Source organism: Microcaecilia unicolor, chromosome 10, assembly GCF_901765095.1.
Source record: "Microcaecilia unicolor chromosome 10, aMicUni1.1, whole genome shotgun sequence".
In the NCBI taxonomy this organism is placed as follows: Eukaryota; Metazoa; Chordata; class Amphibia; order Gymnophiona; family Siphonopidae; genus Microcaecilia; species Microcaecilia unicolor.
In genome coordinates this window covers 179,211,010-179,238,925 of record NC_044040.1, presented here as the reverse complement: position 1 = coordinate 179,238,925, position 27,916 = coordinate 179,211,010, and the positions used below count along the sequence as shown (strand labels likewise).

Below are 27,916 nucleotides of genomic sequence, written 5' to 3'. Positions count from 1 at the left end.
CATTGAGCATTCCATTTAGACCCAAATTCAACCCTTCATAAGTCAGGAAGGTCCAGTTTTAGACAGAGTACAAGGTAAGCTTCTACTACGATGTGCTTGTGGAAATCAACTTACCTGCACCAAGTGTAAACCAGTGTACATTCATTGTTTTATAAAACCGGACAATTTAAGTCTAACACTGAAGTTGTTCAAACCAAGGAACTTAACAGACTGCACCATGTTAGTGTTGCAATTAACCAGACAAACATTCTCTTATTACTTTTATTATTTTTTTTTTTTGCAGTATCAGTGCAAATTAAGTTGTATTCACCAGCCTTATTGAAAGGAAGCTAACAAAATGCATCCTGACATATAGGATACATCTACAACTTAAGTTTGTATTTACTGTTGCTATATCTAGGCAGTTACCTTTACATGAAGGCAGAATAACTTAATCCTGACAATCCAATCTAGGTCTTCAGTATGGAGATCAAGGAATGCCATGTATTTTGAACCCTTATAAAAAAGGTGGAATCAACACAACTGAACGTTTTAAAGTGACAGCCAGTTTCTATAAAAGTCAGTTGTATGGCCTAACCTACATGATGCTATGAGACTGGCTTTGAACTGTACATACTCTGCTCACATGCAGTATTGTGCAACTTCCAACTGACAGGATTGTCAAGCCAATATATGCTTCTGAACATGTCCTTGTGTTGCTATTCCCAATAGCCAGTGTTCCTACTTCAGGAAAGAGTCAAGCCTTCTCTTGATGTTGTTTTCAAATGAATCTTCCCCCATGTAATCAATCTGGCCCTGTTCCCATCTTTCCTTGCGCTCTTCTGAAGATATAGTTGGAGCTGCAATAGACAACTGGGACACTGCTTCTGCAATTTCCTCCTATATATATAAAAAACAAATTTTAGTGCCAATTTGAGACAGTTAACATGTTAAAAAGCAACATTTCCCCATGCAGAATAGCAAGCACTGAAAAAGCCACAAGTTCAGGTATTTAAACTATGTAGCTTCCCTTCCAAGATGAGTTCTGGAAACAAAGCAGAACATTGAAGAGATGTTTTAAGTTCTGCATACCTCTCTACAGAAGCCACAAGAGAAAGCCAGTGAATAGACCAAGCCCGATAGCTGTGAATAGTAGAGAAGTAAATTGTACAGGAGTAGCTCAATAGATAAAGAAATAAGAAAACTGGGCTTAGAAAGGCAGAACTATTTGCTAACACTTCACAGTAAAAAAGTTATCTAAAAAGGTATTAGAGCAATAACACCAGGATAGCTAGTATAAACAAACATTCTGTATACTACAGGTTACCTTGAAATATATAGCCAGAGCATTATTGCAGTTGGCTCACAGGTAGGGTTTGATGCCCATGCAGCTTTCTATAAAGCTCACAGAGGTAGAAACTAGAGAATGACACGGGGACCTACAGTAACTGTGGGGATGGGGACAAACTTTGTCCTATCATTTTCTACTTTGAAGCCTGTTAATGTTTGAGTGATGCAGACAATGATATTTGATTTTTTGGAAACAAGCAGACATGCTGGCCATATCTAGCAAAATTTGCATGGTGATCCTGTATATCCTACCAGCACATTTTCTAAGACATCTATTGCAGGAAGGACTGGAAGACAGGAGACCTAGACTGAATCCTAAGACTGTTGATGACTTTTTATTCATCCACAGATTAAGTGCTTCATAGGGCATATTTCTCTCCTCTAGGGCATACAAAAAACAGGTTGTATTTTGTACCCTTGGACATTTTAACAGGGTGAATTAGGATTTCTTGGGGTAGTAGAAATCAGCTATTGTTAGGGTTGGAAGGGTAGTGGGTGGTGGTGAGAGGGTTATTATAGCTGCTCACTGTTTTCTATTTGTAATTTATACACAAGTTAAACATTATCCCTTTTTATACTTTTAAAAGATGATTGAGGCTTCTGTAAATGACAGCCCATGGGGACAAACATTGTCCCCGTGCCATTCTCTAGTAGAAACTCTTGGTAAGCTTCTCCCCCCCCCCACCCCTCCCTTGGGCTTCCCAGGTGCATGCAGCTGCTTAATGGAATGACTCACTAAACATGTCAAAAAGCTTGTTTATGCTGGTAGTTTGATTAAATGCAAGACTTCTACATCAATTGGTTTAACTCTTCAAAACCCAGTTGAGTTGTTTCTAGTAGTAAATGTATTAGTTAAGCAGCAATGTTCATGCAGGCCTAGCTCAAAAGTGGCACCACTAACTGCCATGGGGACTGAACATATACAAAAACTTTCAGCTGGCAGCAAAAGGTATTTCCTATTTTAGAAAGTCACATTTTGTGATCTAGTTCTTGAAAGACACTAATAGGTTGGGAGCATTTGCACCAAGCCTAATGTTTGTGCCTTCTAGCTTGCCTCTGACATGGCCAGCTGACCAATTAAAAGTCTCTTGTGGCTGCCAGTAAAGCAGATTTAAGTCATCCCAGAACTGCCCCAATGCCTGCATTTGTAGGTGGTCAGCACTTTTGGTTGGAAAAAGTTATTCTGTAGTCCTACATCAACTTCTACAGTATAAACAGTGAGCGAGCTAGGAGCTTAAAGGAATACATACCGCTTTTAAGCCTGAAGATGCATCTTTAATAACTCCATGTTCTGTTAACAGTGGCAGGATTCTGGTACTAAAGGTCTCCCACCACAACTGGAGGAACTCTGGGTGGAGCACAGCTGGATCATGCATCCCACTTACACTTTTTGTTTTTGGGTCAAAAGAGAAGTTCCAGGGTTTGATTTTTCCCAGAAAGTGTATAACTTTAGCATTTGCTCCAAACCTGTTAAAATGCAAAATGCATAATTTTGAACCATTTTCAATTATGCTTCTTATAATCTATTCAACGGCTCTCAATTGAAGTGTAGTTGGCAGCACAGCTTACGAGCTATCAGAACGTAGCTAGAAATGTCAAGATTTGGATGTAAGCAGAGAAAGATATTCCTACCTATATCTTGTAAGACTTTAGTAGGTGACAAATTTTAGGATGTTTTAATACTCTGGTTCATGCTACCTCAAAAACTTTGAGGTAGCAGAACTGGATCAGACAGATTCAAAATCAACTCAAAGTTGTTATAAAACCTAGCAAGTCTAGAATGACCTGCTTACCTGTTTTAAGCAGTCTTAAGCACAACTAATGCTAATCAAATAACTGATACAGTAGCATCTTCCAACCTCATCCCTTCTCCCTCTGAAAGTTCATGGGTCCTGGCCTACTATACAATTAGTAGGAGTTCAACCCACTCAAGTTCAGATACTCAATGAATATGCAGGATATCTGCATACAATGGAGACAGGACATGCAAGTATCTCATGCATATTCATTGAATGAGGGTCTCCTGAAAGCTCAATGGTTAGCTGTCCCAACTAGTTGAGAACCCCTGTTCTAGTTTGACAAGCCTGTGCAGGAGGTGGTGCCTTTATGACATCTGCTGGCTGTTTACTGAAGGACTGCAGTTTGGCCTGAGAGTCAAAGGCCATCAGATTTTCACTACTTCTATGCACTAATTTTACCATCCACTAGGTTTTAATTCTGCCTGGTTGTAATAAATGGGTAGTGCTGTTGAGTCTTTGAATGAGCTGATGCAAATGAATAAGTGTGCAAACAGACATGCCAGTGTATATGATTTGCCAGTTGGTCTCAAATAACTTGACAGTTTATGTTGAATGTACCATTGTAGTTTCAATTGCAATTATGTATTGTCAGTCTACAGTAGAATGATGACCACCAGAGCACAAGCAGCTGCCACAAGTAGTAGAGAAGGAGCACAAGATTCCATTTAAGAATTTTATACAAAGTATAAAAAAGTAAAATGCAAGCTAAACAGCCAATAGTTTGCACCAAAGTTAGTTGGTGTTTTTTCAAGTGGCATCTTGTCTGGATTGCAATGACCACAAAAAGCCTATTACTATACCCTTGAAGTTTTGGCTAGCTTTAAGGCTCCAAGTCAGCTTTTGGAAGTGCACACCAAGTCTCCCATTTTGGAGAACCATGGCTCTAAATATTGCTTAAGCTTGGTCTTGGGTGCAGATATTAAAATCTGGCCAAAGTGCATTTGAGTGCTTATACAACAGGATAGGTGCATTTAAGTGTTTACATGCAACAGGGTCAGTAGGGTACAGTAGTGTGTACTGAGCTTAAGTCTAAGATGGCCTAGACTAACATCAGTAATTGCAGGTACCGATTATATTCGCAGTAAAATCAGGAGGATTGTTATTAAGTGGTCTTAAGTCTTCCATAGAGCAGATCCTGGGTGGAACTATGTGCTGCTATAATTTAACTTCACCCTTAGTTTCCTGTCCGACAACATAAGGTAGAAATTCAGTGAAAGGGGCAAATTGAAAGTTAAGCCCTACAGCCAGGAATGTTGCTGTCCTGATTTTAGTAAAGGCTAGCTTGTGATCAAATTTGCTTAGTCAAATGCTGACTGAAATCAAGCAACAAGACAGCTTTTGCCTAAGCAAGGGCATCTAGATTTGAATATTCAATTTTATGTCTTGTCAGAAGTAGGAAATAATCCTCATCTAGTAGTCTTACTGATCAGTTTCAAATGAAGGTACTTATACAAGTAAATTGCTTGAACAGATCTAATTTTAGCCAGATACGCAACTAAGGGGCCTCTGCTCTGCAATCACCTGACTAGATCTGAACAGAAGCCAGACTGAATTGCTGATATGAGCAGATGTTTCAGTCCCTAGGAACTAGAGGACATAGTATAAATTATAGCAGCCATTCAAGTATTAACAAGGCTGCTTTTGAAAAGCTAGTGGTTTCCCAGTCTTGGTGGCACCCCAGCCAGTCAGGTTCAGTATATCCACAATGAATATTCACAATAGTGGAGGCAGTGCATTATTAAAAATCTCATGAATATTCATTGTGGATATACTGAACCTGCCTGGCTGGGGTGCCTCCAGACCAGGTTTGGGAACTACTGGTTTAAGGTATGGATGAAAGTCTATTCACTGCTTTGCAGTCATGTAGATGTGCCTTCTATTATTTAATATGTTTATATCCCACATTTTCCCCACTTAGTTGCAGGCTCAATGTGGCTTACACAATACTGTAGAGGTAGGCTCCGGTTCAATACTACAAATACATAGTATAGTAGTAAGCAACAAAGAAATAAAGAGGGGGTGGTGATAGAAGTCTAGTACAGTCCATATTTTGCTGTGTCACAGGAAGTAAGAAATTAATTTGGGTCATGGGGTAGGCCTTCTTAAACAAGTTGGTTTTCAGTAGTTTCCTGAAGTTAAGATGGTTATGGTTAGATCTCATGGTTTTGGGTAAAGCGTTCCACAGTTGTGTACGTAAGAAAAGCTGGATGCATGAAGAAATCCTTCACTAAACTTCAGCCCATTAAGAAATGCTAGTTGGAAGCTACATGAGCCAGTTCATGTTAAAGTGGGAGCAAAGCTGCAACACTTTGTGCCCATCTTCAGTACTTGGCTGTGCAAAGATTAGAGCTGTAGAAAAAATTGTGGTTAATGCCATCCTCAATGCTGCTTTGGATCTTGATTTGTTAGAAAGACAAGCATGGTCTCAACTTAAGGGATTCAGCTGTGGGTTAATCCATATTTCATGAATGAATGTTTGCAGTGTTTAGACACGAGATTAAGGTTGGATTGTTCTACAGCAGCCACTTTTGAGTATTTTCTTACCCATCTGTAGGGCTTTTGGGGGGGGGGGGGGGGGGGGGAAGAGGATGATAACTTCCCTCATCACTGCTGCCGCCCAATTTTTCTTAGGCCAGAGTTCACTTTCAGCTGTGGCCCAGTACAGCCTTATGTAACAGGCACCATAAAAAAATCACTCAAGCACTGTTTGAACTTGCCATTCCTATTGGCAGTAGAATTGCCAAGTTGTAAGGGGCTAGATACAGCAGGGCAGGATTGTGTTTGAAATGCTTATGCTAGTACTTTTCAACTTTAGGCTAGGTCCAGGAAAAAAAAGCTAGGGCAGCAGGATCAAGGAAGAGTGGGGAGAGATGCCGGACTACAGGGCTAGTGCCTCGAGCTTCCTCGGGATGGGGGGGGGGGGGGGGGGGGGTGCATGGTTGAATGTTTGCCTAAGGTATTGAGATACCTCAGCCCTGCCAATTCCATGCATTGCAGCTGAATGAGCTGCTTACTATAGAACACTATGGGAAGCAATGATCACCAACCACATTAGAATCCCTTTATGATAAAAGGAACCACTTAGCATAGAGACTAATCTGTAGTCTACTCTCCCTGCACTGGTATAGTGCTCTCCGGATCAGCTGTTGTGTTAAGTCTGACTTTAGAAACCTAAAATACTAAGTGCAGGTACATTGAGCCAATATCTGCCGCCATGTTTGTGGTTTTAAAATCTAGATAAGCTATGAGGCTTCCATGCCTGCTGTCTGCATGCCCCAGTTTAGCAAGTTATCTAAAGCAGCTTAAGTTTAATTGAAGAGTTACTGCTGTGTAAAAAAAAAAACTTTAAAAAAGTTACATTGTTAAAAAGCTGTAACCATGTGGCTAAATATACTGTTTTTTTTTGGAGGGAAGGAACCACTACAAGCCAATTAGTCCTCAGTTGCTAGGATACATGTTTAGCAGCATCAAAGTTACCCTGAATGAAATTTGAGATACTTATAGAGATGAACAATGGCTGATTTAGCTATTGTTTATATAGTTACACTGATTAATACTTTGTAATGCCTATGTCCAAGGACAAGTTAACAATTTCAAGTTTCCGATGCAAGGCTAGTCCAAGTCTAGAACTAATTTAAGTCACTGGTGATGCATACCCTGCAAATTGTTTCCGACATAAATGGCTGTTTAATGATGACACCCAACAGTTTGGGGCCCAAGTCTTCACTGTTTAGAGTGAAGTTGGAGCACCCAATGATCCCGTGATATAGTAACATTATGATTTCGATAATTACTTCCAGAATTAAACTTCAGTAGTTTTTGTACTTGTACTTACGCTTTAAATGCTGGTAAATAGGAATATGTAGAAACACTGCTGAGATTATAAACAAACGGTAAGTGTTTGTTGATATCTGTTGTTGCCCAACTGCTGAAAAAGCTGTTCAATAATCCTTGGTCCCCACCTGGAGGAAACAAAAAAAAACAAACAAAAAAAAAAAAGATTGTTGAAAGACTGCCAATCATTTGTACAGAAACATCCTTAAGGATAAGTTATGAAGCCAAGAGCTATTAGGCAAAGTGTGGGGCGGGATCACATATGCATTCCCACCACAATACTCGTGATCTCCATGTCCTAAGATCAAAAATTAAGTTAGTACCTGTGTATAAGAACCGTGCCCATTGTAAGAAGGGCTCTGTAGTAGATACTGATATGAAGCTTCTAGGACTGCATTAGATGTAGTACATGGTATAGTAAAGTCTCAATTATCTGACCTAAATAGGACTAACCTATTGTCAGAAATGAAAAAGTTGGACTATGGAAGACAATGGCAACCCCTCAAACAATGCAAAAACAAAGGCAGTAAAAAGCCGTGCCCTGGTTCACAACAGTGCTGTGGTAACAATAGGGTCCTGGGTTCAGAAATGGAAAGTTTGTACGATGTCACCTGGGCATATGCTGGATCAGTGAAGGTCAGATGAGACTGTACTGTAATCTTAATGGCAATGGTCATTACCAACATTCACTGGATTATGTTAGATGTGTCCATACAATTTGATGGAAGCTACATGCAAGTTGTATTTTAGACTGCTTTCCAGAGTTGGCAACTGAAAGGAGCAAGCAAAATCTAAATAGGCAACCTTCTTTGCTTTGTGGAAAGTGGGTTAGTAGTGGCTTTCCCCTTTGAGATATTAATGGTCTCCCCACAATAAAGCTGCAGCACAGGGTACAAGTTAAGCCAGTACTGATACTACAGTGTCCTGTCCAGTGATGCAGCACTTGAGTTCATTGAAAACTAGCTACCTTCTTTTAGATTTTGGAAACAAAAAAAGAATCATGGTAAATTGCTCTGTGTTCTCAAATACTTCACAAAGCAAGGAGTAGGAAAGGTTGGCTTTGTGCACTTCCTTGCGTAGGATTTTAGCGTACCTCCACCTTTTTGGTGGTATTTCCCTTTTTGTTCAAATACTTCAACTAGAAGTAGTTAACCAAAATAATTTAATACTAGCAAGTTATAAGTTATCTGGGGTTCATTATGTAGCCTCGACTCAAGGCCTGATCCAAAGGCAAGAGCCACCTAACAGATGCCCAGTACTCAGGACTTAAACCGCAACAAAGTCACACAAGCCTGTTCTCCCCAGATTTGCCAGCTGAGTTGGGGCAGAAAGTATGGCACAGTATAAAAGTTTTAACTAGACAGCAAGATCAGCTGAGTGACATGCCCATTAAAAAAGTGTCCTGGGGAAGGGGACAAATGTTGGCCAGTACCAACTTGATCTGCCAGGTGTGGGTTTGCTGTAAGTGATATTACAGCCATTTAGAAACTGCAAGCTACAGAAGTTTGCTGCAGTCTCCCTCATTTGCATATCACCTGGGCAACTGCCTTACCTAACCTACAATAAAAAAGGTATATTCCACTTTCTGTAAGCTCTTACATAAAGAGCTTGCACAGGTAAAGCTGCCTGAGATTTACTATAGCACTACAGACAAGCCTTTCAATATAAGCGGACTATTGGTAAGCAAGCAACTTGGCTCTTAAAATCAAATACTGTAGCTCCCCATATATTGCTGAGCAGATTCTTATTGAGATAGTGGTGGCAAAGACTGATCAGGAGCTGCCGAGTAATAGATCATGCTCAACTTGCTGGTTGCAACTCTGTGCAATTACATGACTGAAAATTGGCCAATTGCTTTTTAACTTGTTGCTATAACAACTAGTGCTAAGTTCCATTTAGAACTGGGCCTTTGGCAATGCAATAGGCTGGAAGGAATGTTATTTTGGATTCAGTTCATAGCTAGTTCCAGGTCTGCTGCCACTGTTCATGGAAGAAAGTGTTTATAAACAGCTTGAAAATCTGAAACAGAACAAAGCTATAAAGCTGGATAAAATTCATCCCAGGGTACTGAGTGAGCTCAGAAGTCCTGGCGCAACCTAAGGATTTATTCAATAGATGGGAGAGGTTCTGTGGGGGACTGGAGCTGATGGCAGAAGTGGGAAAACTACAGGCTGGTAAGCCCATTGGTGGTAGAATAATGGAGTTGCTACAGAAGGAAAGGATTTAGTGAACTTTCTAGAAGCCAACAGGTTGCAGGATCGGCAAAGGAAAATACGGCAAAAAAGATTTGACTTTGACCAAAGAACATGTGACAGAGGATGGTGGTAAATGAATCTGCTCAGAGGAAAAAAAGGACAAGTGGAGTGCCTCAGGTGTATGTGCTGGGGCTGAAGGGTTAAGGAAGAGCTTGCCTTTTTGTGGATGAAGATAACCAATAGAGTGGATACCCTGGAGGGAATCTCCAAGTACTGGAATAGGAAAGATGTACCAGATGGAGAGGGGCGATATTGGTAAGCCCGACTCAGGAGAGGGACTTGGGGTTATTGTGTCCAAGGATCTCAAGGCGACCATGAGAAAAGTTGTTGGCAAGACCCCATTTGAGTAGTGTGTTTCAGTTTGAGGCCATATTTTGCCAAGGGTTTTAAATAGTTTTTCAGAGAAAAGCAACAAACAGTATGGTGTTTGTATGGCAAGATGTGCGAGAGACTTGCTGACCTACATGTATACCCTGGAGGAAAGGAAACTGGTGCAATACAGATGTTCTAATATTTGAAAGGTATAAGTCCACAGACAAAACATTTTCCAGAGATGGGAAGGTGGTGGAACTAGAGGACTTGAATTGAAGTTGAAAGGAGGCAGACTCCAGAATATTTTCCAGAGTATTTTCACTGAAAGGGTGGCAAGTACCTGGAATGCCCTTCTATAGGAGGTGGAGATGCAAACGGTAATGAAGGAATTCAAAGAAGCACACTCCTAATTGGGAAGCAATCCAGTGCTAGGCAGGACTTCTACAGTCTATGCTCCGATTGTGGCTGAATAGATTTGGATGGGCTGCAGTGGAGCTTCAGGGGCTTTGACAATTTAGAACAGTGCTGGGCAGACCATACCATGAAAAAATTGCAAGGACAAAATCAAGATCAGATATACATATGAAAAAAAAAAAACAAAAAACACACAAACATTCCATATGCAATGAAATTTCTTGTTGGGCAGACTGGATGTAATACTAGGACTAGGGGGCATGCGATGAAACTACAGTGTAGTAAATTTAAAACAAATCTGAGAAAATGTTTCACCCAACGTATAATTAAACTCTGGAATTCGTTGCCGGAGAAAGTGGTGAAGGCGGTTAGCTTAGCAGAGTTTAAAAAGGGGTTGGACAGTTTCCTAAAGGACAAGTCCATAAACCGCTACTAAATGGACTGGGGAAAAATCCACAATTCCAGGAACATGTATAGAATGTTTGTACATTTGGGAAGCTTGCCAGGTGCCCTTGGCCTGGATTGGCCGCTGTCGTGGACAGGATGCTGGGCTTGATGGACCCTTGGTCTTTTCCCAGTGTGGCATTACTTATGTACTTATCTGCCATCTACTATAAGTTCCCTAGGGAGTATTAACCTCCATTGCCTCAGGTTAAAACTGACTTCACCCAAGATCATACAGGGAACTACAGTGGATTGAACCAGGTTTCTCTGGTTCTCAGCCTGCTATCACTCCTTTTAAGAGGGATCTTCCTCATTTCATCACTGTGCCACCTTTACTAGGTTATACCATGCATTTACTATCGAGTATCTTCTTCCCCAGTCTACCTCCTTTCAGATTCATGATCTCTTTAGAGGCTGTAGTCTCTACAAGGTACAGAAATTGGCTCCATCAAGTTGTGATGTTTTGGGTTAAAACAGCTTGTCCTGACTGCAGATCACACAGATTATGGCTATAGCTAAAGCCCTTGGAAAAAGGCTACAACTTTTTTTTGGGGGGTGGGGAGTAGGTAGGTACACCCAGGTACTGGAATGGGTTACTGTTGGTGGAGATATTTATAGCATTTGTATCCCACATTTTCCCACCAATTTGCAGGCTCAATGTGGCTTACATTTGCCGTAGTGGCGATTGCCATTTCTGGTTAACAAAATTACAAATGGTATTGCATTAAGGTGCATGCATACATGGTAATTAGAATACATTATGATATTGCAAATAGGTTAGTGTGTGATAGCTTGGACTATTTGACAATGATTAAAGGGTATTGCATTAAGGTATGGTCATACGTTTTAAATAAGAATATGTTATGGTAGTAGGTTGGTGTGTAATATATGTTAGGTCATCAATTACAGAGATCTTCAACATGAGATTAAAGTGATGTGCTTGTTCATTAATAGCAATGAGGTTAATCAGTCAAGTGATAAGAGTTCGGTACTGTCTAGATCATAAGTCTTATTACTTAGTAATTAGGATGGTTGTTTGTGGTATGCCTTCTTGAATAGTTCAGTTTTCAGTAGCCTTCGAACATAAGCGTTTTTATGGCCTTTGGTAACATGTTCCATAATTGCGTGCAGATGTAGGAGAAACTGGTTGCGTATGTGGATTTGTATTTTAGTCCTTTGCAGTTGGGGTAGTGTAGGTTGAGGAATGTGCGTGCTGATCTTTTTGCGTTCCTTGCTGGTAGGTCTATAATGTCTGATATATAGGTCGGGGCTTCCCCATGTATAACTGTGGACCAGGGTGCAAACTTTGAACGCAATGCGTTGTTTTAATGGAAAAAATGTAGCTTTTCTCTTAGGGTTTGGCGCTTTTGTATTTTGCTTTTCCAAATACGAGTCTTAGTTTGTAAACTGTTTAAGATGGTAAACACAGTCAAAGATAATTAAGTACTTTAAGTCAGAGTCCACATGATCTAATGCACCTCAAATAAGTATGTCACCAGAATTAGGTTTCACTAATTAGTTCTAAGAACTTGTGGTTCATGTGGAATAGTAATTGTAATAAGGCTTGATACAAAGAGGATTAAAATGTTGCCGACCTTCACTTCGCAGTGTCTTCTAGACAACCATAGGTCAGTTGATAAACTGTTTCATGTTTAGGCTTTAAAGTGACATGTACTCTGCCATTTGAGTTATTTAGCAGCCATGTTCAGAAGACACCATGAAGATCCGAGGTAAGAGTACATTTAATGCAGTGTGCATACCCAAAATGGTCACTCTATTGTATGGAGAGCAAACTTTCAAAGTTTGAACGTGAACTAGAGGAACCAGTTTAAGAGCATCTATCCAGATAAGCGCCCTAAAGGCTAAGGCTAAGTACCAAAGACTTGAGCAGAAGTCAAAATCATGCATTAATGAAGCATCAACCTGTTACTGTTCAGAACCTCCACCCAAATTGGGCACTTGGCTATTTATTGGTAGAAAGTCAACTAATGGCCTGAGGTATAGTTATAGGATATCCAGCCCTTGCTGTCCGTGGTTACATATTAACCACCATGTTTCATGCAGCTCAGGTAATACATATCTAATATAATAATTTGCTCTTCCAACGTTCCAATGTCTCTGGCTGTGTTCGTAACCATCTCCTGATGTCACTCCCACAGTAGAACCCTGCGTGCCTGATGTCAGGAGATACTACAATTCCAAGCCAGGAGGCGCGCAACCAAACCAAACAAGACAGGGCTGAGATTTGTGACCGCAGGAGCATGGAACACGTTAGCCGCTACAGCACTCTAGCTTCAGCCCACGATTGCGACTGACAGCTGAACTGCTTCAGGCTGCAATTTCAGCTGCCTCTGGTCCCGCCCTCATTTCCTGTTTCCAGAAGGGTGGTGACCACAGGAACAGCTGAAATGAAACCAAAGGCACTCTGAAGCGGCGTCCAACCGTGCTCCCCTTCACTCTTGGCGGCGCAGCAGAAGCAGGTACAAACTTAACAGGCAGCAATAACGAAGGGGAGGGCCTGCAGCACACATCCACACACAGGAAAACCTTGCTAGCGCCCGTTTCATTTGTGTCAGAAACGGGCCTTCTTTACTAGTATTTATATCTAATTTTGCAAGTGGTCTTGCAATCCAAAAGCCAAGTTTGAGAATGCTTCAAATAAACTGCCTTGAAAGTCAGTAGCTAAAATCAGCAAGTGACCTCAAGTGATAAGTAACCTTGTCCTAACTTTGAAAAAGAACAGGACCAGAAACCCATTTTACTTTCCCAATAGAATTTTCAGGTCAGCAATTGACATGATGCAGTGTCCCTTTAAAATATGGACTGCACCTAGCAAACCTCTTACAGTCCAATTGCAAAAACTTATCCTAAAATGCCCAGTGGCAGCCTGTTTAACTTTGCTTCAGGTGATGGGTTCTATACAGTATATACTTCATGCTCACATTGCTTTAAAGATGGATTTTTAGACTCATGACTGGACAGATACCATTTGAAGTGGTAAAAATATGGGTCAGAGGTATTCCTTTTAATATTATTGCATAAGGTAGTCACTTGAGGTCCCTTTGCCTTGTTGATTTAGATTGTAATTTGAGAATCTAAGGTTGTCAGAAATCCACATGTTATACCCACCATCAAAGCTGCCATTTTCTGTAGCAAACTGCAACAGTCTATTGTACGTGTCAATAGAAGGCCGATACACAAACACTCCTGAATTGAAGCAGTCAGGCCAGCCTGGATCTGGTGCTGCAGACAGCTCTTCTCTTTGAAAAAGCTCATCAATATTTGATAGAACCTGATAAAAAAAAAAAAAAAAAAAAAGACAGCGAGTGAAGTCATTGAGTTCCAATCAGGATACCACATTCAAACAGATTATCTTAAAGCACTTAAATGAATATTGAGGGCTCTAAATATAAAGTTTGAGGAAGTTCAACAGGAAGCTTCAGTTTGAGTGTAGCAATATCTATGTATATTGCATACATACATAGGACAGGCAGCTTAGGATTTACCAGAACCTAAATTAGCACTGGCGTTTTCAGACTTGCATGTTGCCAGCTACTACTTTGAGTCAACTGCACTCAGGCCTTTCTACATAAGTTGACATTTCATTTTATCCTGTGGCCTTAGATTGATGGCTAAGAGGTAATCCCTTTAAAATGAGCCAAGCAATGTAGGCTTTGTGAATTTGTAGCAAGCCTGTAGACAAGTACTAGTCATTCTGCAGAGGTATTTTAACACCTTATGTGCTGATCAAGCATTTGAAGCTGTTATGCTAGTTTGATTCCAATCCTGAAAACAAGGCAAGTCAAAAGCTTGACCAAATGAAAAGGACTAGCGACATGTTTGGAATGCTGACATGCAAGTTTAATGTCAAGCTGTTCAAATTATCTTACAAATTTTGACTTATCCCTAAAATCCATTTCCAACTTAGGACACGTTTCCCCTGCTTGGTGTACTAGCTATTTTATGACCTATCCCACATTATCCTGAAAACAAGCTTACAGAGTTTGAATTTCAGGAATAAGTTAGTATGAGGAAGTGGCCAATAGATTAGCAAGCTACAAATAGTGTACATAGTGATATATTCACAATATATTAAAAAAAAAAAAAAAAAGTTTATCAACTGTTATATTTGGAACCATATAAAGTCGAATAAATTTGTGAAGTTAAGTTACCAATTTCCAGTATGGCAAGTAGCTACAATTCTGAAGATCGCTAAAAGTAGTTCGGATAATCTAATAGATTGAGAGTACATAGGCAAGGTGAGATCAGCAGAAAGTACCAATTTATATAACCACATTTTTAAAAAGTTTGGTGGATGACGTACGAGAGGGTCTCTGGCTCCAAGGAAGGCTATGAAGATATTGGGAGCCAGTCCATATAATATTGGGAATATAAAGGTACATGGCTTGAATGAGATCCTGGCTTTAATGGGGAGCCAATATCTTAATAGTGGCTTGCTGAAAACAGGTATTTTATCAAGCAGATGTTTTTTGTACAATTGAGTCTTTAGCACCTTCTCCTTACAACCCAAGTATATAGCATTACAGTAATCCAATCAAGAACCAGAGATTGAACCAGTTGTCTAAGGATTCCAGATTAGTTGGGCCTGATGCGCTTAAGCTTCCAGAGGGTTGTGAATGATTTGAAATGACCTGGGACATATGTTCATTCAAATGTGAGCTATCAATATCAAGGAAGTGGAATTGTATGGGTTAAATAATGACTTAGAAGTGTAATTTTGTCCCTGTCGAGTTTCAATTCAGATGCCCCAGATTCTATGAGGTCAAGGCCTAGTTTTATTTGGTGTAAGATTTCAGAAGTGTGTTTACTGAAAGGGTAGCGACATCTGCATATATGAATGCTTTGCAACTGCAGATTCCAGTCTGCTACTGAGGGGAGACATTACATTAAAGTTACATTAAATAAAATGCTCCAGGTACTCATCAGAAGTCTGAGCAGGTGGAAACAAGATGCAGTTCTTGGCATTTGAATTATATAGAAAGGTCATGTTTCAAGTTTGTAGCTTAGTCCCAGACTCTTGATCCAGAGCCTAGAAAGAGGCAAGCTTCCTTACCATTGTATCAGCATCCATGAAGACACATTTGGAATACTGAGTAAGAGTCCAGCAATGGAGCTTTGTTAGTGTAATTCCCAGCTCAGGTCTCTGCATCAAAGCAAGGTGTGCTGAATCCCCACTGTCCAAGACATCCATTTCTTTGACTTCATCATAAACTTTGACGAGTACTTTTCTAGAATAGTATTTAAAAAAAAAAGTGTAGATCAGATTGTCATACTGTTGACAAAAGTGTGTTGGGACCCAATATTGGAGTTAGACAGGGCAGCTTCCATCCAGACCGCCGAGGTGTCTATCAGTAGCAGTCAGCATGAGACCTGCAAAAAAAAAAAAAAAAACCCAGCCCCCTCCTGTGGGGGTTGGGCCTGTACCATAAAGAGTGGAAAAGGCCAACTACAATGTCCACATTGACCAAATTTATTTTCCAGTAGTACAGTGCTGACAGACCCCCAACACTTGAGATTAGAAATTTAATGTCACTAGTAAATACTTTAGGAGTCACAAAGCTCTGAATTATTGCATACGAGATGCAAGTTATAATTTGTCTCATCTGATTTTTATCTCTGACTTTCCTGCTATTTGGAAGATATGTTTATTATATTTAGTCATTTTACTTGGGAGTGTGCTCAAGTCAGGAATGAGAATTTGTCATTCCTATTTCAGGTATCTGGTTGGTATTATGTAAACAAGTTATGTATATTTAATTTTTTTTTTAAGAAACACCTGATAAAGACTGTTGAACCTATTAGCATTATACTTATACTATTGGAAAATAGTCACCTTGGACATTGTTGTTGGCTTTTTCAGACACTTGTGCCTTTTGTGCTCAATTCCAAACCTGTACCGCACCGCTTTATCCTGTGGAGGCTGGAAACCCAAGAAATACTGGCGTTTCAGTATACAAGGTCCTGTCTGACTGGGGGAATAGGAAGCACTGCCCTAAACATATAGGCTAGGAACCCAAATTGGGAATGAGAAGTTGGTCTCCTCCGAGACTGAATATCTAACCCTGTACTGCCTTGATGTTTAGTGGTACTATATATTGCTTTTTTTTCAGTAGTAAACCATATTAAAGTTATGGTTGTCAAAAATTTGTTTTTCAGAAAAGGATTAAGTCGTCTCATTAACTATCCTCCTGTCAATAGGACAAAGTAATTTTCCTTTCAATAAGGAACTTGTCTTCCTACAAAGAAGGCTGCAAGCTGAAAATCTATGATGGGGGGAAGATTCTTGCAAAGAGGTGCACTTACAGTGTCCAACTCCAGCTTCAACTCCGATTCCTACTGATATTTAGGCTTTAGTTTTTTTTTTGGTCTGGATTTGTAATGTTTATTTCGAAACTGGAGCTTGTACATTACCAACTCTGACTCCACCCAAAATTGCTGCCAATTCCATAGCCCTGGAAAAGACATTATAAAGTAGCATACTATACCATATGTATTGTTTGAATATTTTTACTGTTGTAATTATCTGTTGCTTATGTTTAAGTTATTTTTGCTGTACACTGCCTTGAGTGAATTCCTTCAAAAAGGTGGTAAATAAATCCTAAGTTACCACAGTGACCTCCTGACCATTACAGGATTAGGCAACTTCCTAGCCATTGTGTTGGTGTCACCTCAACTTAAGAGCGGAAATTTCCTACCTCCTCCCCAGGGGGTTTAATCACTTGAATGTTATGCAGTCATTGTCAGGACTAGTGGAGCTGGTACTGCAGAAATTACACATTTGCCAAAAGTGTCAACTAAACAGCCTGACTTCTCTGCTGGGACATAGCCGGACACCCAATTTTGGGTGGGCATGACAATCCTATTTGCCCAGCTCCCTCCTTCCCCCCCCCCCAGGCAATTGGGGGGGGGGGGGGTCACAACTACTCCCTGATCTCACTCCTCAGTACCTTCTTTAAGTCTTTGCCAGCAGCAACTCATTCCCCTTGCTCCCTCCAGCTCCAAACCTTCCTTCTGATGCAATTTCCTGGTTCCACAAACAGGAAGTTGTCAGAGAAGCCTTCTCTCACAAGTGTGTTGCTGCTTGCAGCCAGTAAAAAAAAACCTGAATGATTTAAAGGTGCCAGGTGGTTGGGAGAGGGCCCTCGACACCAATCTCCTGGAGGGAAAAATGCTGGGAGTCTTCAGCTGGTGGGGCTTGGGGATCCCCACCAACTACATTGCTGCTATGCCATTGCTGGAAATAGGCGGGCCTGTGGCTATGCTACTGCTTCTCAGATCTTGAACTAGCAAGCATCCAAGGCTTTCTGCTTAATATGATCCATCTATTACAGCTTAGCCAAATTAACTATTCAGACCTTTTATGTCATTAGTATGTCTAGTAAATTTACTAAAACTGACCTAGGTTTTGGCAGTTTGTAAGGACACTGCAACAGTGGCAAGTGGGCACTTCCCCCACAGGTGGATGAGCACCTTAGAAGATAAGTCAGTGTAGGAGAATATCTAGGACCTGAACATTAACACAGAACAGTCCTAAACAATGTTAAGTGGTATCTAGATTGATACACTACCCTAGTAGCTACATTGAGTAGCAATGTAGTGTTCCATTATTGTAGATATGGTACTATCAACCTAGGATATGTACAAACAGCTTTATGAAAAGGCTTGAAAGCAAGGATTAGGTTTGTTGGGAAGTGTCATCTCAACTGACAAGTCATATGAGGCTTACAAGCCTCAGTGCAGTGGTACCACAGCTGTTGTAAGCTTGAAAGGCCTGGGCCACTACATACCACTGTTCCCTCTAAGTGGAGAAGGGGTCTTCCATCTACAGTCCAGCCAGTAGGGGGCGTTTCGTTACTACATTTTCTATAAGGGACAGGCAAACTCAAGACTCCAGGAAACCTACCTGTCCCAATAAGAAAATAATGACGCACCCCCCCCCCCCCCCAATTGGCAGCAAAACAGAGGACTTCTGCTCAGCTTAGAGAACAGTACTACATAGCTCTTCAGAGACAGTAAGGGGCAAGTCTTTCAGCTAGTTTAAGCTACATACAAACCCATGTGTTGTGACTGTGCACCTTAATACATGCTATCTGGAAAACAAAAATGCGGGGAAAAAAATGCTGCAAAAAGTGATCTGTACTGTTCTGTGCATGAAGCAGGAATTTGAAACCACATGGTTCAGTCAAGAGCCTTAGTGTCAAAACAGAACTCTCTCCAGAATGAAAGGCGACAACTGGGAAAATAATTCAGGGGTATAGGGACAGGATGGGGTTGGTCTGAGGAAGACTAGGGAATTGAGTGCTGTGGTGATTACTTTCCAAGTTTACCTCAATTATTGCTTATATTTGGTAATTTTACTACCGTTAATGAAATAACTTGTTAAACTGTATCTGTTCTATATCGCCCTGAATCAGCTATTAAATCCCAATCAAATTGGTTCTTAGTAAGCCAGCAGCATGCCATTGATGCCCCTTGCCTGGGGTGTCAGCTTAGATATGTAACATACGATTGCTTTTGCTGGAAGACAAACCTGATCAGACCTCCATCATAGCACTGAAAGCCTGAATAGAACTGGCTGGGTGGATTCTGGAAGTTCACCACCATTCAGGGTCAACATATTGATAGCAATCCAAGAGGCTGGATTTAATGAAAGACTGGCCATCTACCTGAAACTAGATATAGATGACATCCTGTCAAGTACCTTCTGGGGTGTATGCCACAGTAGTTGGTCAGCCAGGAAAACATGTGACCAGCTAACGTTTTTATGTTTTCCCAAAACCCTGAGAGAACCAGTTTCACCTATCCAAGTTTACAGTCCACCTGACTTTAGCCTATGGCCCAACATGAATAAAGTCTCTGCCTCTCTGGACCTCACTGGACTTATGTCTAAGACTTTCTCCAGGTTCCATTCCTCAACAACTCTGTACATAGACTTTTCCCCAGCAAAGGGTCTGCCATCCAGCTACAGAGAGGACCTCCTTCACCACTCCAACCAGCAGCAGAAATATCTGAACCTCTAAAATCCCCAACTGCCTTCTAAAATTATTGCATTACCTATATTGTAAATAAACTATTTGTACCCAAGAATAAGAATGTAGTTCTTATGTTCTGAGCACATTTCCTTAGACATTATACAGTGCATGTTAATGCAATTTTTTTTATCACATTATAGAGCCAGGACCAGACCATTGGAAAGTGAACTTGTTTAACCATAAGTTCTGTGCATAAATGTACTCGTCACTTGTTAGTGATCTACAGCACTTGCAGTTTCAGGTATTGATACGTCACTAGCTACAAGTTGTGGCATTGCATACGCTTTAGAAATTAAATGCCTTACTTCATAGAGTCCGAGACCCGAGGTGTTATAAGTGCCACCAGCTGCTTTGTTGTATTGTAACGTCGCAGAGATGTGCCCAACACTAGTGCTCCTTTCACATAGGAATCATTTGTTGCAAGTGTGACAAAAGCTTGGTCTGAAACAAAAGCACATTGTTAGTCTACAGTTAGCAAACTGTTTAAGTACAGTGCCTTACTTCCCTCCAATGCCCACGTCTATGAACCGAGAAGTTGCAATTGACCAACATTACAGGAGGAGCCTTGTCATTTGATGCTTTACAAGTCAGAAAATCAGTTTTTCACCTTGTGCAAAAAGCTTCCTCAAAAGCTGTTACTCCTTTCAGTTAAAGAACTTTCAAAAGCCAGTGTGTTACGTTTCAGGGAAGCCTATTTCATAAGTCTGTAGGAAATGCTGTGTTGCCTTGCCAATGTCAAAGGAAATGTGTTAGAATTGAGGAAAAGCAGTTTTCATTAAGTTTTTGCACTTCTGCTAGACTTTTGGGCATAATGGCAGCATTCACATTCATCCTGGCTGGCGATACCTGGCAGATTTTGAAGTGTCAAAAGGGACCCCACACAGCTTATGTTTAAGAGAACTAGTTCAATACTTTCAAAAGTACAGTAGCAACTACAGGGGTGTGGGGGGGGGGGGGGGGGGGGGGGGGGGGGGGGAAGAGTATGCCAACTTGTTGACATCTAACAGGTTGCCTACCACCAACAGCAACCTGCTGTGGTTCAAACAAAGGCTTGTGCTGTGACCCCATCCATCTGTGGAGGAGATGTGCCTGGGTTGCTTTTGGAAGTTGTCCTCAAGTATAAGCCCAAGTATGTAATATTGTTCTGGTTGGGGTGGTGTGATCATGTTCTTCAATCTTTTTTTTTTTTTTTGGGGGGGGGGGGGGCAGAGATTAGTACAATAACCTTTTTTGGCCCCGTCTAGAAATTCAAGGCACCAAGTGATTATACCAATAGTCTTGTTGCTTTTATGGCTTACTAGCCGTTCAGCCCGTAAAAACGGGCTAGTATAGGAGGGGGGGTTGAAATGCCCCCCACCCTGCCGCCGAATTCGCCGCTGCTGCTCCCCCTCCGAGTTTGCCCCCCCCCCGGAGCCGTCGCCACCCACCTTCCACCCGGTCGGGCCCTCGCTCCGCTATTAAAAATGAAAAGGGCACGCAGCACACAGCTCTACTGCTGAGCTGCCGTGGCCTTCCTTGTTCTCTGCCTGTGTCCCGCCCTCGTGTGACGTAACGTCATCGAGAGCGGGACACAGGCAGAGAAGAAGAAGGAAGGCAGACGGCAGCTCAGCAGTAGAGCTGTGTGCTGCGTGCCCTCGCTGTTTCAATAGCGGATCGAGGGCCCGACCGGGTGGAAGGTGGGTGGTGGCGGCGGCGACTCCGGGTGGGGGGAGCGTTAGCGACATGTCAGCGGTGTCCCTTGCAAATGCACAGTAGAGACCCTCTCTGTTCCGCTCTCATCATCACGTATTGACGCGGGGGCGGAGCAGAGAGGGTCTCTACTGCGCATTTGCGAGTACGACACTCGCCATTTATATATATTGATGATTGTGCACAGAATTATTGCTGCTGCCCTAAAACTATAATCATTAATTTCTACTCTAGAAGAGTGCTTCATGCACACCCAGGGACTCACATCAGTATTCTAATAATGTAGCCACTAAAGCCTAGTTTCAGAGCTTACTATACTGCCTCTTGCAGAGCAGTTTACAAGTAACACTGAAGCTTTGTGATCCTACAGGATCAAGAGTAGTACTAGCAGTTTAATTCACACAGTTTATTGGGCCAAGTGTCTTGTCTCATTGCATAATACATCTATAGGAACTGGAGCAGAACAGTAAGCTAAAGCCTTTCCTCTAGGTTTTTAAGAGAAAGTTTCTTTAAGCAATAAGTGGCCCAGTCCTCCAGGACATGGAATCAAACGTGACCTGTTGAGAGAATTTGCTCTCCTGATTTAGAATTCAAGAAACTAAGTAGAGCCTAAACTTTAGGCTGCATATCCAGCTATATTTAATTCCTAGCACTTATCAGCAAATACCTTAAGACGTCAACTGAAGGTCCAAGACAGGCTAATGGCTAGTGTCATCTGACTGAAGAAAAGTTGACAACTGCATTATTACAACCAAATCATTAAGTGTCCAGTATAGGGAAAGTGGAAGTTTGCTCAAGTATCTATGCTATCACTGCCAGGTTCTGAACATGCAATAAACCTCAATTGTATATTCTAATATAATCAATGCAAAACTTGTAACAGGATCCAAAGAGGGTGTTTAGGCTACCATGCAATCCCTGTGCATTGCAAACTTTTCTAATGTTTCACATAACTAAATTTCTTGTCCAACAGGGGATACTGCCAATACATTTCACAGAATGAGGCAATGGTGTTTTACACAAGATCGTGCATCTTGTACTGTAGCTTACACTGAAAATTATAACAAGAGGTAAATACAGAATTAAACCAAAGAGAAATAACCATTTACCTATAGCCCCTATTGAAGAAAAGCAACAGGAAAGTTCACAAAACTGTAGAATTTTTTTTTTTTTTTAGTTTAGAGCATATTCACACCATCTAAAACCAAGATGCAGCCTGGGATAGATAATTTGTGGTGGTATTTCAGTGTGGACATTGAGACTGTCACATATGCTATTTCAATGTGCATTGTTGCAACCCTATTGTGAGAAGGGAGAATAGCTTCCTATACAATTTAAGTCCAGAAGTATGTGTGTATATATGTATATAAATCATTTGGAAGTTAAGGTTTGATTCACCTTCTGCCCCCAGAAACAAAATAGTCTATGATAAAATCAGGGTGGTCAGTAGTAACAGAAGGAATAAGCATCAGAGCTCTACTGGTGGCATTTGGTTATTTTTACACTGAGGGGGTGATAGTGGAAAATAGGACTCTTTTAGAAGTTGACATGGCATATAGAAAGTACTGGATGAGTATACTCAGGGCTTTTTTTGAGGGGGTACTGAGTAGCGGCACCTTTTCCATTGTGTGCTAAAATTGACCCATGAAGCCCAAGTTTTAATGAAACAGCTCAGGCTCTACACACCAATTTTGCCTTGTCATAGATTCTGTGACTGGTTGCAGGGGGCCTGGCTATTGCAGGGTGGGTCCCTCAGTGATCACCCACCCCTGAAGGGTGGCCTGGCATTTGAGTACCGGCACCTTTTTTGCCAGAAAAAAAAGCACCAAGTATACTGTACTGTGTAGAGTCAGAATACATGATCTTTTACTGTGTGTTCTTTATGTAAAGACTAGTAAATAAAAAAAGGCCCGTTTGACAAAAATGAAACGGGTGCTAGCAAGGTTCTCCTCGGCTCCCCTGCAGCCACCCATGTCCAGCGACCCTCCTCTCCCCCTGCAGCCACCCATGTCCAGCAAACCTCCTCTCTCCCCTGCCCCCCTCCAGCCACCCATGGCCAGCGACCCTCTGGACATGGATCAGCTGTGAGGCATGTTCCCCCCCCCCCCCCCCCCGGGTTCTGAAGTTGACATAATGGCTATGGTGATGTCAGCCTGATCTATGGAGCCTAGCAGACCAACTCAGAATGAGCCACAGTCCCAGGCAGCAAGTCAGAACGTTGAAGGTGAGAATTATTATATAGGAAGTTTTTATAGCAAAAATCTCTTGGAAACCTTTTTAACAATTAGCTAGGTTGTGGGAACTATATGTATAGTATGACATGCACAATTTGTTGGCCTCTTAGAAAGGAAGGATGCCAGCAACAGATGTGCCATTAAAAAAAACATGATCCACCTAAAACTAAATTGTATGTAACCCTGGTAGCGCTTTAGAAATGTTAAGTAGTAATAGTATTTAAATAGGAACTAGCATAAAGCACAGAATTCCAGTTTGGAATCCTTAATGGCTTGTATCCTGCTTCTGCACCCGTTAAAAATTCAAGTGCTTTAAACATTACCACAGGAGAATGGTCACCTATATTTGGGCAATGTGGAAAGCACACCTGTCACACGTTATTTGATAGTTGTACAACTGAGGCAGTTTACCACTATATGCAGGTACTCTGTCCCAAGTGGGCTCACAATCTTAAGTTTTTGTACTTGGGGGCAGGTGTGCAAGTGACTAGCCTAGAGTCACAAGGAGTCAGTGGAAACTGGACCTAGTTTTCCAGCCTACTGTGCCAGCCATGTTGTACATATTTTTATTTCCTTGGATTGCCATTGAGACAAGTTACGGCAACTAATTCATGGCCCAGGTTTAGTGGGCTTTGACATTCCAGCCTTCCTGTTTGTTTAGGCCAACACTGCTAGATTGAGAACTTATAGAAATTGATTCCCTCCTCCCATACTAGGTAGCCTAATTGCAAGCTTAAATCAAGTTTTGCTAAATTTGACCTAGACATCCAAAAGCCTGAATACTTCCTTCAAATAACCTAGTTCTATGATCGAGGCACCTGCATGTAGGTATGGCTAGCTTACAATGCAAGGTGTGTTAAGTATTGGCACACAAAGAGCCTGGGCATCAGGTGCTATTAGATAATAGAGACTCCTACTGCATATCTCAGGGAACCCCAGGTTGTAGAGTTGTTCCTCTTCCCCATCAGGCTGTACATAGGACACCGTTATCAATCATAACTCCCCTCCCTCACAGCAGTGACCTTCAAAATCAGAACCTTGCCATGATCAGTCAAGGGCTTGATGGGTGTAGCTACCCCACTACATCGTTCCCAGCCATTTCCTCAATGAAGCACCTGATGGACTCAGGGCCACCCCCAAGCTACAGTTAGAAGAGTGTCCATTCCTGCCTTCAGAAGAACAGGTGCCCCCCCCCCCCCCCCAAGCTTTAAGAGTATATTGTAAACTCCCACATGCAAAGCCTGCACTTCACAGGGTAAGGTGTCTACAGCCAAGTAGGACACATGAAACATGTTAATCCACAGGCTGTGCTGCTTCTCATGTTAATCTGATGTTCACATAATTTGTGAGGTACACTGCATTTCTGCATACTATGATGGTATAAGGTGCCTACCTCTTTAGTACGCCATATCCTCCAGGAAAGGGATACCATTAAGCTTGTCTACTTGCAGTGCAGACCAAGAGTCAAACCCATTAAACAAGAACTGGTCTCTATACACTAGAACAGTGTTCTCAGCAGGGCTGGCTCAAGGGATTGGTGCCCTGAGCCAACTTGTTTTGGCTGCAGCACCCCCCCTCCCCGGAATTGCATTGCTTCTGCCACACCATCTCTTCCTCCTCATAGGTCTGGCACTGCTCCCTCACCTCTTGCTCTCCTGCAGTCCTGTAGAGTTTACACTGGGTGCTGGCAGAAGTAGCAGAAGCATCATCATGGCAGGCTGCCTTCAACTAGCCCTGCTTCTTCCCTCTACTATATCCTACATTCTCTGATCCAATTTCTTGTGGGTGGGACACAGCAGAGCCAAGACCCAGGGGCTGGCTAAAGGCAGCCTGTCATGATGCTTCCAGTGACTGAAGCTTTACTAATCATGGAGTAAAAGTGATGTGAGGGCACAGTGCAAGAAGAGACTGGGAGAGACCAGACTGGGAGGAGGGGAGAGGGATGCCAGAGTATTTTGGCACCCTTGATCCGAGCCTCACCTGGTCCAGTGGTTAAGCCAGTCCTGGTTCTCAGCCACAGCCAGTTACTATACTGTGGATGAGAGAAGAGACCTGTTCTACCTATGCTCAGTAATGGCACTAGGGGTCTGAATGATTCTTTATATTCAGATCTGTCCCACTTCCCTGTGTGGCCTTCCTAATAACATAAGCTTCAACCGACTGGTCTGTGGGAATGCACACTTAAGAGTCCAATGCTAACTTACTGTTACCCACCACCTTTGTGGTTTGGCTATGCTGGGGAAGAAAATTACTACATTTACTGTGTTTTATCATTAATCATTTGATACATCCTTAGAAAGCACTGAACTACAATATGTAAGAAGTTCCTATACACCAATCTTAAAACTATAGGCGGACTATAAAGTTCAAGCTCTAAAGTGAAATATTATTTATATCCCCAAGGCACTAGTATGTTAATCAGGTTTCTAAACCAGTGGTTTAGTGATATGCACTAAACCAGACTAGCAATTCCGAAGTTTATCATATTGACAAACCGAGAAGCAAGTCGAGATTAGGACACCATAACAGGTATCCTTTTTCTCATGGAAAGCAGCTAGATAGATGTAGTCTCTGAGAGATTTAAGTCCATTTTGAAATCTAGATACGTTACTTTGTTGCATCGAAAGGTAAATGCAAACTTGTATTTTTCATTCACAAAAGCGCTAGGCATTCTCGAGGGATGACTCTGCAAGCTGATAGTTACCGTTCTTAGATAACGCCTCAACCTTTTACCTTTTAAGGCCTTAACCACAGGTGAATCTAGATAGCGCCCTGTGGCCAAGACAGCTAGGAAAAAAAAACACCCAGAAAAAAAAGCCGCTTTCCTACTTGATTAGTAAGCCCAGCTAAAGCCCCGGGAAGTTAAGCACCAGATATGTCTTCCCCTCCTCCCCCCCATCTGAAAAAAAAAACCAAACTATGATTAGCAGCAGTGTTAGTGGCTACTTTATACCTTCCAGTCAAGTACAGAGCTGGAAACATCAGTGAGGTCACGGAAGAACAGCCCCACTGAGAGCTGCTGTCAGCCTCACAAACCCTAAAAATAGGTCGTACTACAAGTAGCATCAATAGCGCAAGCTGTGACCGAGGCTGACCGTACACAATCTCACGCAGCTCAGCTCAAGGCGCCCACTGTCCCCCCCCCCCCCCCTCACGGGGGGGGGGGGCGGGGAGAAGGAATGTCAGACAAGCTCCCCCCCCCCCCCTGCTTACACTGGGCCACGTTACCCATTCAATACATATGGCATCAGTCAGAGTCCCAGAGCGTGCCAGGCCACCCCCCCCCACTCCGAACCCCTGCCTCAGCACTGCAGTACTCACTCACACAAGGTTATCAAGCAGGTACTGCTGCGCTGCAGGAATTCAGGTAGCCCCCTAACACAGACCCTCTACACTCTCAATACTGCCCGCAAGACAGAAGACTAGCGCACGTCGTCCAATCAAGCTAAGCATCAGCAGCAAAGCCCAGCGAAGATCAACGCCGCCACCACCACTCCCCCTACCCTCACGTACCCATCGTGGTGGTGCTGCTTCGTGGTGTCAGTACTAATGGGCGTAGCACCGCTACAGCTATGCAGATGCTGCTTCCTCGGGAGTAGATCGAGCGCTGCTGGGAAATGGCTTTTATGGGCGGCGGTCACGTGAGCACGCAGGCCCCGGCGAGTCTCGCGCTGCACAGTCTGCGACCGCAGCTGATGCTGCTGCTACTGCAACAAAGGGGAGGACGATGGATAGCTATCTCCGGCCTTGCTCATGCATGCTCATTCAATAGCTTGAAGCTGACCAGCAGCGTGATTTATCTGGCCATCCTTGAGTTTATTATCAGCACTGAACAGGTTCTTTCTTTCCCGGAAGAATGGTTTTCAGCAGCCGGTGGTTGTCAAGAGACTGAACAGGTGCTGGGGGCCCCCGAGGGCATGGGTGGGTGATGAAATGCTAGGGCGTTTTTTTTTTTTAAATCTTGTAGGGTTAGGCGTTGGGATAAACATTATGTAAAATTACATTCTCGTTGTGTAGAAAAGTACTTGCCAGCGGAAAAAAAATAATGCTTGGTTTTTGAGTGATAAGGAACTTTATAATCGGAAATGGTTTCACGTCAGGAAAAACTGACAGCTGAGCTCTGCAATGTAGATTATCAAGAACAGTGTAGAAACTTTATAATTGCGTTTTGCATCTTAATGTGTAGTTCAATATGTGAGTATATTTTATGGTTAAACTTTTCCCCTGAGTGAAACCCTTTAAAGGGCAGTTCTATAAATTGGTGCCTAATTGTGTGGGTAAGTTATAGAATAATAACATTTATGCACTTGATTGTTGCTACTAATTGGCGTTTACATGTGTAACTGCTAGGTGCTGTTCTATAACATATGTGCCAAAATTGCTTAATTCGTAAGTTTGTAGTGGGCATAAACATGGGAGAGGTGTGGGTATGTCTCTGGGATAGGCATGTCACTTATAAAATTCCCTATATGCTATGTGCCCATCAGCGAACAATTAGGCACCTCCAGTTATGACTGCCATTGATTTGGTGTAATCGGCGCCTAACTGTAGGT

General features: G+C 42.1%; 1 protein-coding gene across 1 annotated transcript; it reads right to left on the bottom strand.

Annotated features, from left to right (window-relative positions):
* Nucleotides 1–281: 281 nt before the first annotated feature.
* GYG1 (glycogenin 1) lies at nt 282–26,988 on the bottom strand. The gene is made up of 7 exons (XM_030216689.1): nt 26,877–26,988; nt 19,746–19,881; nt 15,462–15,636; nt 13,517–13,679; nt 6,964–7,090; nt 2,580–2,796; nt 282–879 (listed from the first exon to the last, which is right to left on the bottom strand). Exons 1-7 carry the CDS (start codon nt 26,878–26,880, stop codon nt 721–723), a joined length of 981 nt encoding a protein of 326 aa, XP_030072549.1. The 5' UTR covers nt 26,881–26,988; the 3' UTR covers nt 282–720.
* Nucleotides 26,989–27,916: the final 928 nt, after the last annotated feature.